A 20,240-nucleotide genomic window follows, 5' to 3' on the forward strand; every position below is an offset into this window, starting at 1 on the left:
TTCCATTAAACTGTTTTAAAATTTTTCATCACATTTCCATAGTCCTTTAAGTACTTAGAGAAGATTTACTGCACAAATGAATGAATAATTGAATTAATAGGCCATATCTGTTTGATCGCCACTGATACTTTATAGCAATGTCATTACTATTTTGGACCAGATGATTCTTTATGGTGGAGAGCTGACCTGTGCTTGGTAGAATGTTAATAGCTTCCCTGCCTTCTAACTCTGATGCCAGTGGTACTCACATTCCCAGGCCTGATCAAGATCACATGTCTTCAGACACTGCCAAATGTCTCTTGGTGGGGGCAGAGTTGAGAATCACTCACTGCTCTACACTGTCAGGATTGAAAGGATAAACTGGCTATATGGGGTGGGTGTTTGTGGGGAAGAGCAGCAGAGTTGGGAAGAAGACGGAGAAGGTAGTTCCTCTTGAGCTCTGCTCTGTGTATTATCTAAATGGCTCCAAAATTACTTCTGACCTCTACTGGCTCTCGAAGTTTTCCAGGGCTGCTGTAGCAAATTGTCACAAACTTGGTGGCTTAAAACAACAGATATTAATTCTCTCACGGTTCTCAAGGCCCAAAGCCCTAAATCAAGGTGCTGTGCTCCCTCTGAAGGCCCTAGGGAATAATCTGTTCTTTTCCTCTTCCGGCTTCTGGTGGCTCCAGCCTTCTTTGACATGTGGCTGCATCACTGTTATGTGTGCCTCTGTCTTCACACGGCTCTCTTCTCTTGACCTGTGTCTTCTATTCTTTGTCTCCTATAGGGACATCTGTCATTGGATTTAGGGCCCACTTGGGTAATCCAGGATGGTCTCATCTCATGATACTAAAATGTATCTGCAAAGACCTTTTTTTCCGAATAAGGTCACATTGACAAGTTCTATGACTTGGATGTATCTTTTAGAGAGGTCTCCCCATTATGCCCTCTACTCTGCCTCAGTCTGATACTTTACAAGGATCTGGGAATTTATTTTTTTAGAGATTATAGTTTTGGGAATGAAGTTAAACTTGTATATCTTAGATCTGTCCTCACTGGAAATGCATTCATAACCACATGCTTTTAGGAAAAAATTTTGAAAGCCTCTAGAATGCCATGTGGCAGGCATGACTATTTGGATTAATGCTAACTGTGGGTAGGCTGAGAAATTATTAATACAGAGTCGATACAGATTTCAGCAGCATACATATTGAATTTATTCTAGTCAGAGTTTGATTTTGCTCTTGAGATCCTTTCCAGCAAAGGGCTGACTCTTAGTCCCACGCCCCTCTATACAAAGCAGATACCCTGCTGTGTCACCAGGCAATCCCGCCAGCTTCTCCTAAGTAAACTCCCCTGGGCTAAGTATTCTCTAAGCCCTCTTTCAAATCTGTAACTCTTTGACCTCTTTATTAGTATCAGACAGTTTTAGGTTTATCTCTGAACAATTAAATTTCTTTTTCTGAGCAATAAATTTAAAAATTATTTTTGAGAGGGGCGCCTGGGTGGCACAGTCAGTTAAGCGTCCGACTTCAGCTCAGGTCATGATCTCACAGTCTGTGAGTTTGAGCCCCACATTGGGCTCTATGCTGACAGCACAGAGCCTGGAGTCTGCTTCAGATTCTGTCTCCTTTCTGCCCCTCCACTGCTCACGCTTTGTCTCTCTCTCTCTCTCAAAAATAAACATCAAAAAAAAATTATTTTTGAGAACCTTATATGTGAAGAGCTATTCTTGACCCTATATTTAGTCCAACATTATGTAGCTTCTAAGAGCCTTTACTCTTCATGGGCTTTGAAAATAAACCTATAATGAGCATAATTAGTAAGGTAAAGTTTACAAGATAAATTCCAAATCAATAACACATTTAGTATTACAACATTTCAAAAGGTTTCTGACAGAAGGTAGTTCTGATTCCTAATCTTTGACTGCCCCTGTCTGGATGGTGCCCCCAGGGAACCCTGGATGATTCTCTGTCATTGCACTCAAGGGTCAGGCACACATACTCATTCGCATGCCTACCTCTTCCTATAAATTAAGCTTCTGGAGGGCAAGGCTTGTATCTGATTTTTGTTACCGTAGTAGGTGCTCAAGAAATATTTGTTGAATGAGAGAGTGAAATGCTGCTCATGTGTGGCTATTCAACAACATTGCAACCCCCAGCCCTCCCTCCCTCTGGCAGCGGCCAAGTTATACAATAACCCACCCTCCTCTTTACTTGGATTCTCGTTGCCTTTATTTTGTTGACCATTCTGTTCTTGCTCCTTACCAAGTATAAACCTTTTGAAAGTCTCCCCCATTCCTCTCCTATAAACATTAACCTCCATTTGTCCAGGAAAATTTTTTTTAGCTTCTTTGTTTTTCTAACCTTTGTGCTCCTATTATGGCCCTTCCCTAACAACTGCATAGGTCCTCGAGGACTTGATTTGTTTTATGGGCTCTGGGAACTGCAGTGCACTTGGCGAACAGCTCTGTAAAGTGTGAGTGTGTCACGCACTGTGACAGATGAGAAATGCGTGCCTGAGCACCAGCACCCAGGGTCCAAGGAGGAGGAGTGGGGCAAAGGGCATGGCAGCCTTTCTGTGGAACAGGTAATGAAAAGTTTTAAACAAACTGCAGCAACCTGTGAAACCCAATGCCATAATTTAACAGTCTGCTTTTACCAGTGTGGGTGGATGAGAACCAGCTCTGCAAATAAAGCCAGTTCCCTCTTCTTAACACTGGTTTCTGGCCATTCCGGCCAGAATCTAGTCCCACCCCTGGTCCCTCCTCAGTGGGGAAGAAGCAGACATAGGCCAAGCTAGAACTCTCTGGCATCGAGATGGATTAGAGTGCTTTGCAGGAATGGAGGCCCCAGAGAATAGGAGTGAAGGGTGCATAGGGATGGGGGACAGACCCTGAGACTTCTTTAACACAACCTGAGCATTAAAGTTAAATTCACTCCCTCTTCAGATTCTGTTGCATTACCAACTGATTAGACCCCAGTTCCAAAGTCTCTAGACAAGATAAAAAGCAGTAGTAGTGAGTTTACTAGAAAATTTGTTCATTATGAAGAAATGGAAAGAGTTGAGGTAATGCTTATAGGAAAAGTTTTAGGATAATACCTGTATCTTTTAGAAATAATTTGTGATTTTCTGATTAGGCAGAGCTCCAAAGAATACTATAAATGTGTGGATTTAAGGAAGACATTTGATCACAATTCATCATATTTGTAATATGCTCAAGAAGGATTGGCTGAGAATCGGGTGTATCCTAAGAGTGATTAATAGACCTATGCCAGTAAGGGTCCTATGAGTCGTAGGACTCTATGCACAACTCTGCCCCAGTTATTCTTTTTTTCAGGAAATGTGGAAATAACACAGATGGCATGTCAGGTAAACTTGCACATTCTATTTGGCAAAATTCCTTAACTTGAATTTCTCCATCTATAAAATAACAGTTGTTAGTATCTTTTCTAACTCATAGTTTGACACGAGAATTAAATAGGTAACAACTGTAAAAGAATTATGAAATTTGTAAACAAAACCCCTTTAAAAATCTGTTTTCTTAACCTGATGAGCACCGGGTGATGTATGGAGTTGTTGAATCACTATATTGTATACCTGAACCAATATAACAATGTGTGTTAACTACACTGGAATTAAAATATTTTTTGATGTAAGATTTTTTATTTGGTTATTTGTCATTCTGTGAAATTATTTTGTGTGCGTGATGAGGACTTCTAAGATCTATTAAGTAACTTTCAAATATGCAATATAATATTTCTTTAATGGTTGTTTACTTTTGAGAGAGAGAGAGAGTGTATGGCGAGGGGCAGAGGGAGAAAGAGACACAGAATCCAAAGCATGCTCAAGACTCTGAGCTGTTCAAGTCCAGCATGGGACTTGAACTCACAAAATGCGAGATCATGACCTGAGCTGAAGTCAGATCCTCAACCGACTGAGCCATCCAGGCACCCCTTATTTATTTATTTATTTATTTATTTATTTATTTACTTACTTACTTACTTACTTACTTACTTACTTACTTATTTATTTATTTATTTATTTATTTATTTATTTATTTGCAATAAGTGAAATGCAGGAGTGCCTGCAGTTGGGACAGCTGAGGTTGATAAGGGAAAATGTGTAGTGAGATTAGAATACCATCATTAAGGGGATTCTTTTGATAAAATATTTATATTGCTAAAATGTCCTCTTTTCAGTAAGGCCATGTGTGAAATGCAACTCTCTTCCACTGAGGAGTCCCTGTCCTCCTTCCTTCCTTTATTTTTCACCATCTGACATATTAAACATTTTACTTAATAAGATTTCTACCTAGAAAAGGCCTATTTGTTGAATGAATGAAGGCTAAATGAAAGCATCTTGTGTTCACTATCATCTGGGTTTGCTGTGTAGGTATGATGATTCCAGATGATGCCCAAGGTCCTGGCTTGCTTGTTGAACTTCCTGCTGTGGCTCAAAGAAGGGAGCAAGAAGATTTGCCTTTATATCAACTCCCCAGGACTCGAGTTGTTTCCAAGACCTCAGCATACACAGGAACACTGTCTTCTAGATATACCACTGATGCATGGTATGATACCATTTATCTTTGTTTTCACATTATAAAGTAGTCTGGTTTTTTTTGCTCTTATAAAAAAAATGCCCTATAGTAGACAATTACTAAGAGATTAGGAGTTTCACAACATAAGCAAGACATACAGACAAATTGAGGGAGTGGATTTAAGAGAGAATTTGTTGGAATTGGTGACTAATAACGTGTGTCAAGGTGAGAGGACATAGTTGAGAGTGACTTGTGTCTCTGGATTAGGACAATAAATGCATTGCAGTGCCATTAATTCTTTAACAACACTGTAGGAGCAAAGGAAGCAAACTCAGTGTCCAATGATAGATGAATGGATAGAGAAAATGTGGTGTACAAGAAAGAATTAAGTGCTGCCGTTTTTAACAATATGGATGGACTTAGAGGGTATCATGCTAAATGAGGGAGGTCGAACAGTGCAAGACAAGTGCCGTACGATTTCACTTATATGTGGAATCTACAAAGACAAAACAAACGAACAAACAGAAACTGTCTCCTAAACACCGAGAACAAACTGGAGCGGAGGGGAATGGAGGTGGATGGATGAAATAGGTGAAGGGGATTAAGAGTCACAGACTTCCAGTTATAAACTAAATAAGTCACAGAGACAAGTATAGCATGAGGAATGTAGTTAATATAATTTTTATGATGACAGGTGGTAGCTACACTTATGGTGAGCGTTTCGCAATGTATAGAACCATTGAATCACTGTGTTACACACCTGAAACTGATATAACATTGTATGTTATATTTTAATTAAACAAAAAAGTTTATAGGAGCATGAACAGGTTGTAAGGGAAAACGAATTCAGTGTGGGACAAGACGAAGGTTCCAGTATCCATAGGACAACAAAGCGAAGTGGAATCAATTAGGTGTGTGATTCTGGGGATTCACGTTGGTATCTATCCTGATGTTAATAATTGGGAGCAAGATCAAGTGTAGGTGAAACTGCTAGATTTGAACAGTCATCCAGGGTAAGCTCAAATACTAAGAAGAGCATGGGACCAAAATTAGAGTCTTGCAGAGCAGCAATATCACAAGTAAGAATGGAGGCAGAAAATAGTGAAATGGAGTGAACAAAATGTCACTCAGAGGAAATTAAACCTAGAGGTTGTCGTAGAAACCGGACAAGAGAACATTTTAGCAAAGGTTTTCACAGACCTTCATTATGGCCTATGGAGAGGTCAGGGCAGATGAAACGGAAAAGTTTACTTGGGGTTTGGCCACACGGATGCACTAGGTTAGCATAGAACAATTTAAGTAAAATAGAAATCAGAGAGTAGTAGGTTGAGAATTGAACAGGTCCAAAATTGGGCATAGTAAGTCCAGTGAGACTAGTGTTTTCAGAATCCAGGTCATGAAAAGAGACAGAATGCGTATCATCTAGATAGCTAGAGGGTATTTTTGGATTGAGGTAAAGAAGAAGAGGTTATGCATACGTAATTACATATATATTGATATATGTATTGTGTGTGTGTCTTTCTGGGAAAGATCCAGCAAAGAAATATGTAGATGCTGGAAAGGAAGTTATTAAACACAGTCCCTAGAGAGAGGAGAAGGAGAGAAAGACATTGCACACCTAGAGAGATTAACCTTTGGTGGTTAATCCACAGAGACAGGTGCCAGGAATGAAAGCAAAGTACAAATGCAAGTGCTATTTGTATCCTGTAGATAGGAATCCAAAGAGATTTTTTATTTTTTGTATTTTTTGTCATTTAGGTAAAGATTATTTGAAAAGAGTGATAAGGTGGTAGTAATGTGTACATTAAAAGTAGAGGTGTCACTTTTGAAACAAGGGTAGGAGAGTAATGGCTTAGTGGTTGGTGGAAAGCAGTTTAGAAAAATCTTGCTCCCTGCCCCCCACCTTCCAACTTCCCAAGGTGAGAGAGTATCATTCACTTGAACATAGTATCTGTGGCAGAGAACCAGAAGCTGTTGAGAGAATGTTTGGTGAAGAGGTCAGAGTGTGGAGTAGTTTCTTGACAATTCAAGGAGATTCCGTGGAGTGTGATGGGTAGTTTGGCCTGGGGGCGGGGAGAGGGGAAGGGGTATCGGTGGAGTGTATGAGAATGGAAGGAGAAACCAGAGCAGCAAGGAAGGAAGGAGTTGGAGGTGTTGGCCAAGCATAACAGGGATGAGAGATAGAGTGGATTTATTGGCCTTCGTGTTTTTATTAAACCTTTAGTCCAAGAATGATTTTGTACTGACATATGGAGTGTCTTAGAATGATATCACTTCTCCATTCAGCAACCTGTGACCTTTGACCCTTTTTATTGACTTTTACATTTAATTTTATTTATTTATTTTTAAGATTTTATTTCCAAGTAATCTCTGCACCCAGTGTGGGGCTTGAACTCAAAACCATGAGATCAAGAGTCATGTGCTCCACCAACTGAGCCAGGCAGGTGTCCCTCTGCCTATAGTTTTAGACAGAAACTTCATATTGCAAAAAGTTGGTCTCTGTGCTTCAGCAAAGCTCCTTTCTGAGTGTAAAGGAAAAGACTCCGAGGTTCCTGGCTGGCTCAGTCAGTGGGGCATGCGATTCTTGGTCTCAGGGTTTTGAGTTCAAGCTCCATATTGGGTATGGAGACTGCTTAAAATAAAATTAAAAATTAAAAAAAAAAAAAAAAAAAGGAAAGACTCAGATAAGCTCAACCACTTGGAGAAATCTGATGGCTTTTCATTCAGCAGAACTGGACCAGTGTTCAGCAGGGAGGTGCTGACAGGTCCTTTGTCCTGGCGTGAGCAATGTAACCAAGCTCCTGGGGAAATGCATAGTATTAAACAGGCAATAGGTTTGTTTCTTCAGGAGGGATGGTTGCAGATGGAAGTACTGGAAGGCTTAAAAATATAACTTTATAGGGGCACCTGGGTGGCTCAGTCAGTTGAGCGTCCGACTTCAGCTCAGGTCATGATCTCGCAGTCTGTGAGTTCAAGCCCCACGTCGGGCTCTGTGCTGACAGCTCAGAGCCTGGAGCTTGCTTCCGATTCTGTGTCTGCCTCTCTCTCTGCCCCTCCCCCACTCATGCTCTGTCTCTTTCTCTCTGTCAAAAATAAATAAACATTTAAAATATATATATATATATGTGTATATATATATAATTTTATGACTTATTTTAAATTTATTTTTAATTGTTTTAATGTTTATTTTTGAGAGAGACAGGGTGTGAGTGGGAAAAGGGCAGAGAGAGAGGGAGACACAGAATCTGAAGCAGGCTGCAGGCTCTGAGCTGTTAGCACAGAGCCCGATGTGCGGCTCCAACCTATGAACTGTAAGATCATGACCTGAGCCAAAATCAGCCACTTAACCAACTGAGCCATCCAGGTGCCCCTGACTTTTTTTTTAAATTAAAAAAATTTTTAAGTGATCTCTACACCCAATGTGGGTCTCAAACTCACAACCCTGAAATCAGGAGTTACATGCTCCAGTGACTCAACCACCCAGTCCCCCTAATTTTGACTACTTATATGGTCAAATTACTTTTCAAATGAGACCGTTTTATTTTTTAAATTTCTCTTCTGCTTGGTGTCAATAATTAAATCTCACAATTCGGAAATGAGACGGCTTTTTTAAAGGTATAGAACTGTAATTGGAAAATATCTAAACAAATTTCCAAAACCACCCCCCCTTTCTTATGCAGAAGTCAAAATGGAACATCCATTCTGTCTTACTCAGTTCTTACCACTTTCAGAAAGGGAAGATACACTTTACTCCTACCTCATTCCTTTCTTATTCTCCAGAGGTAACTTTGACAAGCTGATTTCTTATGTGGGCACGGGCATTCAAGAGTTTCAACCTAACTTTTGAGAGCTCAGTCTTGCATTTGAATGTTGTTTTTTTGACTTGCTGTTATAGATTCAGGATATATTAAAATTTTAGCAGGTAATAGAAGAGTTCCTGTAAGTCATGTTTTCCCCCTTTTAGTCTTTAAAGGTATGACCCGTGGAGTTAGGTTCATAGGTGAATATTTATTGCCACTTCGGAGCTTTTCTGAGTAATGCATAGATTCTTTTGGAAGACAGTCTTTCAGATCAGGGTATCATGAAGTGCTAAATGATAGTTTAGAGTTTCTACTTTGCATTAATTTTGGTGTAGAACCCAGCTAAGTTATTTAATGTACACTGTGCTTCTGCATCCCATTGACTTCCCTGTACCTTTAGAGACCTAATTTTTTGTTTGTTTGTTCTAAAATTAAATTTAAAGGGGGCCTGTAGTGCAATGGATAATGTGTCTGACTACAGATCAGAATATTTATTCAATTTATTTAAACTCAACAAAACAGGGGTACCTTGGTGGTTCAGGTGGTTAAGCATCCAACTTTGGCTCAGGTCATGGTCTTGTGGTTGTGGGTTTGAACCCCGTGTCTGTCTCTGCGCTGTGCAGATAGCTCAGAGCCTGGAGACTGCTTCAGATTCTGTGTCTCCTTCTCTTTCTGCTTCTCCCCCGCTCACATTCTGTTTTCTCTCTCTCTCTCTCAAAAATAAATAACATTTAAAAAATAATAAACTAAAACAACACAAAAACAATTCACCCATTTCTATCTCTCACCCCTGCCTCTTGCAACTACCAATATGTTGTTGTCTGTATCTGTGAAGTTTTTTTTGTTGTTGTTGTTTATTTTATTTTTAATGTTTATTTATTTTGAGAGAGAGAGAGGGAGTACGCACACAATGGGGGAAGGGTAGAGAGAGAAGAAGGAAAGAGAGGATCTCAAGCAGGCCCTGTGCTGTCAGCCGGGCTTAATCCCATGAACCATGAGATCATGACCTGAGCTGAAATCAAGAGTTGGACGCTTAACCAACTGAGCCACCCAGGCACCCCTGTTGTTTTAGATTCCACATATAAGAGAGATCATATGGTGTTTATCTTTGTTTGTCTGATTTATCTCACTTAGCATAATACCCTCAAGTTCCATCCATGTTGTCTGAAATGACAAGATTTCATTCCTTTGATGGCTATATAATATTCCATTTTAAATTCCATGATTTCTTTATCAATGGACACTTTGGCTCTTTCTGTATCTCGGCTATCATAAATAAATGTCATAAATAATGCTACACATGAACATGGGAGTGCATGTATCTTTTGTATCAGTGTGTTCTTTTTTAAATTTTTATTTATTTATTTATTTACTTACTTACTAAATACTCATAAGTGAAATTGATGGATCATATAGTGATTGTATTTTTAAATTTTTGAAGAACCTCCATACTTTTTCCATAATGGTTGCATCAATTTACATTTCCAACAACAGTGTACAGAAGTTCCCTTTTCTCCATATCGTTGCCAATCAGCACTTGTTATTTCTTGCTTTTTTGATAATTTCCATTCTAATAGATGTTAAGTGATACCTCACTGTAGTTTTGATTTGCATTTCTCTGCAAATTTTCATGTACCTGTTGGTCATCTGTATGTCGTCTTTGGGAAAAAATATCTATTCAGATCCTCTGCCCATTTTTTTCAACGTTTATTTATTTTTGGGACAGAGAGAGACAGAGCATGAATGGGGGAGGGGCAGAGAGAGAGGGAGACACAGAATCGGAAACAGGCTCCAGGCTCTGAGCCATCAGCCCAGAGCCTGACGCGGGGCTCAAACTCACGGACCGCGAGATCGTGACCTGGCTGAAGTCGGACGCTTAACCGACTGCGCCACCCAGGCACCCCTCTCTGCCCATTTTTTAATTGGATTGTTTGCTTTTTGGTATTGAGTTGTATGAATTCTTTACATATTTTGGGTTTTATTCTCTTATCAGATATATGATTTGCAATTATTTTATCTCATTCAGTAGGTTGCCATTTCATTTTGTTTATTGTTTACTGTACTGATTAGTTTGATGTGGTCCCACTTGTTTACTTTTGATTTTGTTCCTTTTACTTTTGGTGTTGGATTACAAAAATCATGACTAAGACCTATGTTAGGGAGTTTACCACCTATGTTTTCTTCTAGGAATTTTATGGTTTCAGGTCTTATATTTAAGTCATTAATCCATTTGGGGTTAATTTTTGTGTATGTTGTGAGATAGTGGTCCAGTTTCATTCTTTTGTATGTGGCTGTGCAATTTTCCCAACACCATTTATTGAAGAGACCATCCTTTCCCCACTATATGTTCTTGGCTCCCTTGTTGTAAATTAATTGATGATCTAAGTGTGGGTTTATTTCTGGACTCTATTCCATTGATGTATGTGTTTCTTTTTATGCCAGTACCATACTGTTCTAATTACTATAGCTTTGTAATATAGTTTGAAATCTGGATGCATGTTACCTCCAGCCTTGTTCTTTCTCAAGATTGCTTTGGTTAATCTAGGTCTTTGAGGTTTCATATAAATTTTAGTATTGTTTATTCTATTTCTGTGAAAAGTACCACTGGGATTTTAACAGCAGTTGCATTGAATCTGTATATTACTTTGGGTAGCATGGACATTTAAAAAATATTAATATTTTTAATCCGTGAGCATGGAATATCTTTTATTTGTGTCTTCAGTTTCTTTCATTAATATATTGTAGTTTTCAATATACAGGTCTTTCATCTCCTTGGTAATTTTATTTTTAGGTATCTTATTCCTTTTGATCGAATTGTAAATGGATTTGTTCTTAATGTCTCTCTCTGATACTTTGTATTAGTGTAAAGAAACACAACTGATTTTTGCATGTTGATTTTGTATACTGCAACTTTACAGAATTCATTTATCCTAACTTCTTTTTTATAGAGTCTTTAGGATTTTCTATATATGATATCATGTCATCTGCAAATAGTGAGTTTTACTTCTTCCTTTCCAATTTAGATGCCTTTGGTTTCTTTTTTGAATAAAAGTGGTAAGAGTGGTCATTCTTGTCTTGTTCCTTATCTTAAAGGAAAAGCTTTTAGCTTTTCACTGTTAGGTCTGATGTTAGCTGTGAGCTTGTCATATATGGCATTTATGTTGAGGTACATTTTCTCTATACCTGCTTTTTTGAGAGTTGTTATTATAAACGGATGTTGAATTTTGTCAGATGGTCTTTTTGCACCTATTGAGATGATCATAAGAATTTTAGCCTTCATTTTGTTAATGTAGTGTATCACATTGATTTGTGATTGGTTGAACCATACTTGCATCCTTGGAATCAATCTTACTGGATTATGGTGTATGATCCTTTTAATGTATTGTTGAATTTGGTTTGCTAATATTTTGTTGAGGATTTTTGCATCTTTGTATCTTTGTCTGGTTTTGGTATAAAGGCAATGCTGGCCTGTAAAATATGTTTGGAAGAGTTCACCCCCTTCATTTTTTGGAAAATTTTAAGAAGGATTGGTAATCAATTTTCTTTGAATATTTGGTAGAATTCACTAGTGAAGCCTTCTGGTTCTGAATTTTAGTTTATTGGGAGGCTTTCAATTACCAATTCAATCTCCTTGTTAGTAATTGGTCTATTGAGGTTTTCTATTTCTACCTTATTCAGTCTTAAAAGATTGTATGTTTCTAGGAATTTATTTCTTCCAGGTTGTCCCATTTGTTGGCATATAATTGTTCATAGTAGTTTCATGATTCTTTGTATTTCTGTGGCATCAGTGGCATTTCTGCATTTATTTGAGACCTCTTCTTTCCTTGAGTAGTCTAGCTAAAGGTTTGTCAATTTTGTTTATCTTTTCAAAGAACCAGCTTTTAGTTTCATTGGTCTTTTCCATTATCATTTTAGTCTCTATTTCATTTATTTCTGCTCTAATCATTGTTATTTCCTTCCTTCCAAACACTTTGGGCTTCATTTGTTTTTCTAGTTCCTTCATGTGTAAAAGTTAGGTTGTTTGAGACTTTCCTTGTTTCTTGAGGTAGGCATTAATTGCTATGAGCTTTCCTCTCGAAACTGTTTTTGCTGCATCACATAAAGTTTGGTATGTTAAATTCCCATTTTTGTTTATCTCAATGTATTCCTTTTTCATTTTTTTTCTTTCATTTTTTAAAAATTTCTCTTTCATTTTCTTTTATTTCTCTTTGGATTGACCAGTGGGTCAAAGAATGTTGTTTAATCTCCACATATTTATGAACTTTCTAGTTTCATACCATTGCAGATGGAAATGATGCTTCATTTAATTTCAGTCATCTTAAATGATTAAGACTTGTGGGGTGCCTGGGTAGCTCAGTAAGTTGAGCGTCCGACTTCGGCTCAGGTCAATGATCTCACAGTTGATGGGTTTAAGCCCTCTGTCAGGCTCTGTGCTGACATCTCAGAGCCTGTAGCCTGCTTTGGATTCTGTGTCTCCCTCTTCTGCTTATGCTCTGTCTCTGTCTTTCAAAAATAAATAAAAATGTTAAAAAAAATTTTTGTTTTAAATGATTAAGACTTGTTTTGTGAGGCTCAGTCAGTTAAAAATACAACCTCTGCTCAGGTCGTGATCTCAGGGTTTATGTGTTTGAGCCCTGAGTGGGGCTCTCTGGTGTCAGAGCAGAGCCCACTTAAGATTCTCTGTCCCCCTGTCTCTTTGCCCCTCCCCCACTTGTGTTGCATGTATTATCTCAAAAATAAACTTAGAAAAAAAAAAACAACTTGTGGCCTAAGATATGATCTATCTTAGGAAATACTCCATGTGCACTTGAAGAATGTGTATTCTAATGCTTTTGGAATGGTATATTCTGTATGTATCTGTTAAATTCACCTGGTCTAACATGTCATTTGAGGTAGATGTTTCCTTATTGATTTTTTTGTCTAAAGTCCCCTACTGTTATTGTATCACTATTTTTCCCTTTAGGTCTATTAATGTTTGCTTAATATGTTTAAGTACTCCTGTGTTCTATATTAATGTTATATTTTCTTATTGGACTGATTACTTTATCCTGATATAACATCCTTCTTTGTCTCTTAATCTTTGTTTTAAAGTTTATTTTGTCTGATAGAAGTATGTCTGCTCCAGCTTTCTTTTAGTTTCCATCACATGGCATATACTTTTTCATTTCTTCACTTTCATTCTGTGTGTCTTTACATGTGAAAGGAGTCTTGTAGGTAGCATGTAGATGGGTCTTGTTTTTTTATTCAGCTACTCTGTGTCTTTGGAGATTTTAGTACATTTACATTTAAAGTAGTAACCTAGAGGTATGTGTTTATTGCATTTTGTTAATTGTTTTCTGTTTTTGTAGTTTTTCTCTGTTCCTTTCTTCTCTTATTTTCTTTGTGGTTTGGTAACTTTCTTCAGTGGTATGCTTATATTTTTAAATCTTTTGTGTATTTACTATAGGTTTTTGGCCTGTAGTTACCATGAGACTTACATATAACAATTTACATCTATAATAGTCTATGTTAAGTTGATAATAACTTACATTTGATCCCATTCTAAAGCTCAATCTTTTTACTACTCCCCACCATGTTTTATGTTTTTGATATCATAGTTTACATATTTTTATCTTGTGTGTCCCTTAACTAATTATTGTAATCATAGTTATTTTACTATTTTTTCCTTTAACCCTCATACTAGCTTTTTAAATAATCCACGACCTTTATTATATATTTACTTTTCCAGTGAGATTTGTTCTTTCACATGGGTTCTCATTACTAATTAACACTCTTTCTTTTCAGCTTAAAGAAGCCCCTCTAAGATTTCTTGTAAGGCCAGTTTAGTGGTGATGAACTCCTTTAGTTTTTACTTGTCTGGAAAACTCTTTATCTCTTCTTCAATTCTGAATGATCATTTTGCCAGATAGAATATTTTTGGTTTCAAGTGTTTTCTTTCAACACTTTGAATATATCATGCCATTCCCTTGTGACCTATAAAGCATGTGCTCAAAAATTTGCTGGCAATCTTATCATGGGGAGTGGGTTTTTTTTTTTTTTTAATATTAACAAGGTTTTTTTTCTTTTGCTACATTTAATATTCTTCCCTTGTCTTTAACTTTTGACATTTTAATTATAACATGTCTTGTTGTGGGTCTCTCTGGTTTCAACTTGTTTGGAACTCTCTGGGCTTCCTGGATCTGGATGGCTATTTCATTTCCCATTGTAAGGAAGTTTTAGCCATTATTTCCTCAAATGAAATTTCTACCTCTTTCTCTTTGTTTTCTCTTTCTGGGAGCCCTATAGAAAGTGAATATTAGTTTATTTGAAGTTGTCCTATAAGTCCCTTAAGCTATTTTCATTTTTTCTTATCCTTTCTTCCTTTTGCTTCTTTGATTGGTCTTGTCTTTGAGGTGATTGATCCTTCTGTTTTGTCTAGTCAGCTATTGAATACCTGTAGTGTATTTTTCAGTTCACATATTGCATTCTTCAGCTCTGTGACTGGTTTGGTACTTTCTTATGTTTTCTATGTGTTTGTTGAAGTTTTAATTGTGTTCATCCATTCTTTCAACTTCAGTGATCATCTTTATGACCATGACTTTGGACTCTAACAGGTATATTGCTTATCTCCTTTTGACTTAGGCATTCTGAGGTTTTGTTAAATTTCATTTGGAACATTCCTCTGTTTCTTCATGTTGCTTGACTTTCCGTGTTGGTTTCTATACAGTAGATGAAACTGCCACCTCTCCCAGTCTAGAAAGAGTGGCCTTGTGTAGGAGGTGAAACTTTTCATTCAGCCCTACCACAGCTCTTGGTTGTTTCCCAAATTTCTGTGCTTGTTCAAGCAGCCTGTTGTATTTTTAATAGCTCCTGGTAGTTGAGGATGTGCCTCAACTGAGGTTGTCAGTGTCCAAAAGGGGAGAATCAGGCTTTAACTAGAAGCCAAACCCTTAGGCAGCAGCTTTAAAAGTATGCAAATGTATATGGTCCTGAGGGACCACATGTGTAAGCCTCACTGTCCACCAAAGACAGGCAATTTGAGGTGTGCCTTGGGTGGCAGTCACAAAAATTTGGGCTCCAGAAGAGTGTGTATAAGCTCCTTTTGGGGAGATACCAGCAAGCTGGAGCAAAGCAGAGGGAAAGTGCCAAGGTGGTGTTCACAGCCTATGTTCCTTTAGAGCCACACTGTAGGGCACTGGATGTGTGCCAAACCTGAATCCTGCCCCTTAGTCCAAAGCCCCAGGATGAGCAAAGTGACCTTTTTCACAGAAAGCCTGGGGCATATGCCTCAGTCTGCCATCTTTGAAGTGCCCTGATGATGGTAGCCTACCAAGAATGGTCCTCTGATTGCCATAGTCCTGTGGAACCCAACAATGCAAGACCCTTCATCCACCAAAGCCAGACAATCAAAGGGTGTCCCTGGACATCCGCTGTGAACACCAGGCATCAGACTCATGGAGAACTCTCCTCCCAAGAGTCAGTGGCGCTCTGGAGCGTGGCTGATGGTGAACATGATGCGAGCACTTGCCTCTCTGGAAAGGCTTAGTCAGCCCGAGGTGTGTCCTTAATTAGACCAAATATTTATGTCTTATCACACCTGTCATGATTTGGGATACAGGAAAGTAGAAAATAGAAGGAAAGTTTCAATGTTGGTTTGTTTGGGGATTTTTAATTTTTAATCCTCAGTTAATATTTACAGGGGAATTCTAAAATAGAGCATGACAATATTCCTTGCAGTAATGTCCATATTCTGAAAACCAGGATATAATGTAAAGTATCATATTTGGGATGGCAGATAAATTACATCAATAGTATGGGCTATTAAGATGCTGTTAAATAAAAAAAGAAAGATTACGATACATGGGGAAATTTTTGATAGAAATTCAAATGAAAAAAATTGTAAAGGAAATGAATATTAAGCTTCCACTAAATGACAGTCACGTCATTTAATCCTTGTTACTGTTACATAGGGTAATCAAAATATGAAAGCTTCTGCTATTACAGCTATTCAATGAACATCTATGCACATGTGCAAAGAATAATATAATGTGATAATATGAAGACTTTGCTTAAATTGGTAGAATCCTGGGTATCCTGTAGGGATTGCATTCAGCTGCTTATAAAACTCTCCACTTGGGGTGGCTTAACCAAGTGGGGCTGTAATTTTTTTCATGTAAAACCCCCTGAAGAAGGTGATCTGCCGGGGTCTTAAACACCTTCCTTTCTGCTCTGCTGTCTTTAATGCATTGCTTTAGTCACTGTTTCTTCATGATTTTAAAATACATGCTTCATTGCCAATATCATCTCTGCCTTCTAGGCAAGAAGAAAGGGAAGGTCATAGCATGAAAGGCTCCTGCCAGATGATTCTCTGTCCATGTAATGAGTTTTTCTGGAAATCTCTGAGGACTTGTACTTCCATTTCAGAACTGTAGCTCCCAGTTAACATTAGCTGAAAGGAAGTCCAGAAAATGTATTTCTTTAAATCTGGGCATAGTGCCACCTGGAATAAAGGAGAAGTTATGTTGGTAAGGAAGGAGGAAGAGGACATTAGATAAGTAATTGGCAAGTATCTGCCAAACTCTTTTTCCTTGAATACTGTGATGCTCTTAATCATGAAATCATTGACTGGCTGAGGCAACAAAACCATCTGGGAATAGGTGAGATGTTAATGACCCCTGATGATTCCAATTTCTTAACTAATACTTGGATTCTTTCGGTATTCTCTTTTACATTCAGCCTGAAACCATTCTACACTAGAAAGTCTGTCTGTAGACATGCAGGTGGGTTTGGAGTTTTGCTGCTATTTATAGGACTCATTTGAGACTTCAGAGAAAAATGGAGCATTGAAACGTTTAGGCTGCAAAACAGATTTGGATACTGTGAGGAGGTTGTGTATTTGCAGCCTTCCCTGAGCTTCAGTTCCTCAAGTGGAAGAATAAAATAATAATATGACCTGCAGTGCCTGCTTCACAGGGTTTTTGTGAATGTAAAATGGAAGAGGTAGTACCTACATTTTTGTATAGAGTAATAAAATGTACCCTTCAGACCTATTATCTCAGGTGGTGGTCCAGAGTCACACACGCATTTCATGGTGCGGGTTAGACTGGAGCTTAGGAGTTCTCTTAGGAGTACTCTTCCAGATAATATATGGTAATGTCTCTACCCTATTAGATAGCATTACCTTTATAAGTACTTTGTAATTCAGCATTTTTAAAAGGATCTTTTTTTTTTTTAAATTTTTTTTTTCAACGTTTATTTATTTTTGGGACGGAGAGAGACAGAGCATGAATGGGGGAGGGGCAGAGAGAGAGGGAGACACAGAATCAGAAACAGGCTCCAGGCTCTGAGCCATCAGCCCAGAGCCCGACGCGGGGCTCGAACTCATGGACCGCAAGATCGTGACCTGACTGAAGTCGGACGCTTAACCGACTGCGCCACCCAGGCGCCCCAGGATCTTTTTTTTTTTAAGTTTATTTATTTTGAGGAGGGAAAGGGGCAGAGAGGGAGAATCCCAAGCCCTGACATGGGGCTCAATCCCATGACCCTGGGGTCATGAGTTGAGCCAAAATCAAGAGTTGGATGCTTGTAGCACCTGGGTAGCTTGGTCTTACTTCAGCTCAGGTTGCGGTTTGCACATTCAAGCCCATGTTGGGCTCTACGCTGACAGCTTGGAGCCTAGAGCCTGCTTCAGATTCTCCTCCTCTCTCTCTGCCCCTCTAACCTCCCCCTCAAAAATAAATAAACATTAAAAAAGAGATGCTTAACTGACTGAGCCTTGCAGGCACCCCTGTAATTCAGCATTTTATGTTATCACTTCCATACCAGCATGACTTGATGGGTGAAAGTATGGCAGTGGTAGGTGGGAGGATCAAATTAGATCTACCAGAAGGAAATCTCTCTGCAAACTGCAAAGTGATGGATAATGACACAAAACGTTCATGGGATACACATCACCGGGGAGTTACTTAGTGCCAGGATGACAGATCTACAAAGAGGGATTGTGTTTCCTGTTTAGCCATTTCAGCTACATATGTTGGTTTATGCTGGAGTGTTTTCTTTGCTTGTCGATCAGGACCAAGTTTAAAGGAATATATGTTATGATATTTTGTACCTTGATCATGAAACAAATGTGAAGTTGTACAAATCACACATAGATTTTTAAGAAATAGCGTCTAGACTGTCACCAATAACAGTGTTTATAATCTGTGATGTGTGTTTCTGGATTGTTTGTTGAACATTAAAAGTACTGTATTTTTGTTTTGTACAGATAGTTAACTGTAGATGTAAATATTTTGAACCTTAAAAATTAAGAACTATTTACCTACAAATAGATTGTTCAACTTCAAAACTTTGTAAGAACCTTTAACAGCACTGTTTTACAAGGTGCATGTGTGTTTTTCCTTTGTCTCTCTTCAGTGAGTTACCTGAGAGAGAAGAAGGTGAAGGAGAAGAAACTCCAAACTTCAGCCACTGGGGTCCACCAAGAATGTACGTTGATGATGTCATTGGCTTTCTCAGTAGGAGAACACAGTTGGTTGCTCTTTCCTTTCAGAGTGTCATTTAGACGTTCTGTACTGATTAAGTATTGCCATAATGTACATCTAGGCTGGTCTAAGGTTTTTTTTTTTTTTAATTATTTTAATATGAAATTTGTTGTCAAATTGGTTTGCATACAACACCCAGTGCTCATCCCAACAGGTGCCCCCTCAATGCCCATCACCCACTTTCCCCTGTCCCCCACCCCCCATCAACGCTCAGTTTATTCTCAGTTTTTAAGAGTCTCTTATGGTTTGGCTCTCTCCCTCTCTAACTTTGTTTTTCCCTTCCCCTCCCCCATGGTCTTCTGTTAAGTTTCTCAGGTCCACATAAGAGTGAAAGCATATGGTATCTGTCTTTCTCTGTGTGACTTATTTCACTTAGCATAACACTGTCCAGTTCCATCCACATTGCTACAAAATGACCTAAATTTTAGTTTCAGTTTGTCTTCTCTAGAGATTTTTACCTGGGCAAAATGACTGTAATCAATATTAGGAAAGTCTTTATCATACCTTTGCAGAGAAAGCAATTTGCAATTGTCCATGTATGGTAGTAACCAATGGACCAAGCATATTTTATTACTGCATCCTTGAGGAAGGCAGGTAGGACTGCCCTGAAAGGACTAAAATTCCTTCCCTTATTTTTTTTTTTTAAGTGAACAACAACATCAGTTGAGGTTTCTATCATGTGTCAATTTATCTCTATCCTCCTTCCTTCCCTTGTGTTAGTTCCAAGTTTGTGCCTAGTTTGAGCTAACAGTATATAAAAGTCTTCCATTACCTGCTCTATTCTGCATGCGTTATTAATGCCACAATACCTACCAACGTTGTCTGTTTTCTTCTTGCACTTCTGAATTTTGTCTTTGGGAGCCGTTTTCTTTTCTTTTTTCAATGTTTGTTTATATTAGTTTGAGAGAGCTGCCCACAAGCAGGGGAGGGGCAGAGAGAATCCGAACCAGGCTCCACACTTTCAGTTCATAGACCCGGGCTCCATCCCACTAACCTGGTTCATGACCTGAACCAAAATCCGAGAGTCAGATGCTTAACCCACGGAGCCACCCAGGTGCCCCTCTTGGGAGCTGTTTTCTGAACTACTTTTTAAAACTTTCAGTTAATCATTGGTCACATCTGTGCAGTTTGAGCAAAATTCATAACCAGGGAAGAGCAAGTTTTATTCCATTCTTTATTTTTTAAAGTTATGTGGGGTGCCTGGGTGGCTCATTCAGGTTGCCTGGGAGGCTCAGGTGGTTGAACATACGATTTCAGCTCAGGTCATGATTTCATCGTGAGTTACGAGCCCTGCATCAGGCTCTGCGCTGACAGTGAGGAGCCTGCTTGGGATTTCTCTCTCCCTTTCTCTCTCTCCCTTTCTCTCTCTCCCTCCCCAACTTGCTCTCTCTCTGT

At 38.6% G+C, this 20,240-nt stretch overlaps 1 protein-coding gene across 4 annotated transcripts in view; it reads left to right on the top strand.

The window, feature by feature from the left end:
- Window positions 1-20,240, top strand: part of PATJ (PATJ crumbs cell polarity complex component) — a 372,856-nt gene that overhangs the window by 124,812 nt on the left and 227,804 nt on the right. For all 4 annotated transcript variants that reach the window (XM_040470436.1, XM_040470437.1, XM_040470438.1 and 1 more), the window contains exons 22-23: window positions 4,378-4,552; window positions 18,718-18,789. In XM_040470436.1, the coding sequence (XP_040326370.1) occupies window positions 4,378-4,552; window positions 18,718-18,789 (247 nt within the window). The remainder of the gene's footprint in view (window positions 1-4,377; window positions 4,553-18,717; window positions 18,790-20,240) is intronic.

The sequence above is a fragment of the Herpailurus yagouaroundi genome, unplaced genomic scaffold (assembly GCF_014898765.1).
Source record: "Herpailurus yagouaroundi ecotype Mexico unplaced genomic scaffold, PumYag 77, whole genome shotgun sequence".
NCBI classification, from domain to species: domain Eukaryota; kingdom Metazoa; phylum Chordata; class Mammalia; order Carnivora; family Felidae; genus Herpailurus; species Herpailurus yagouaroundi.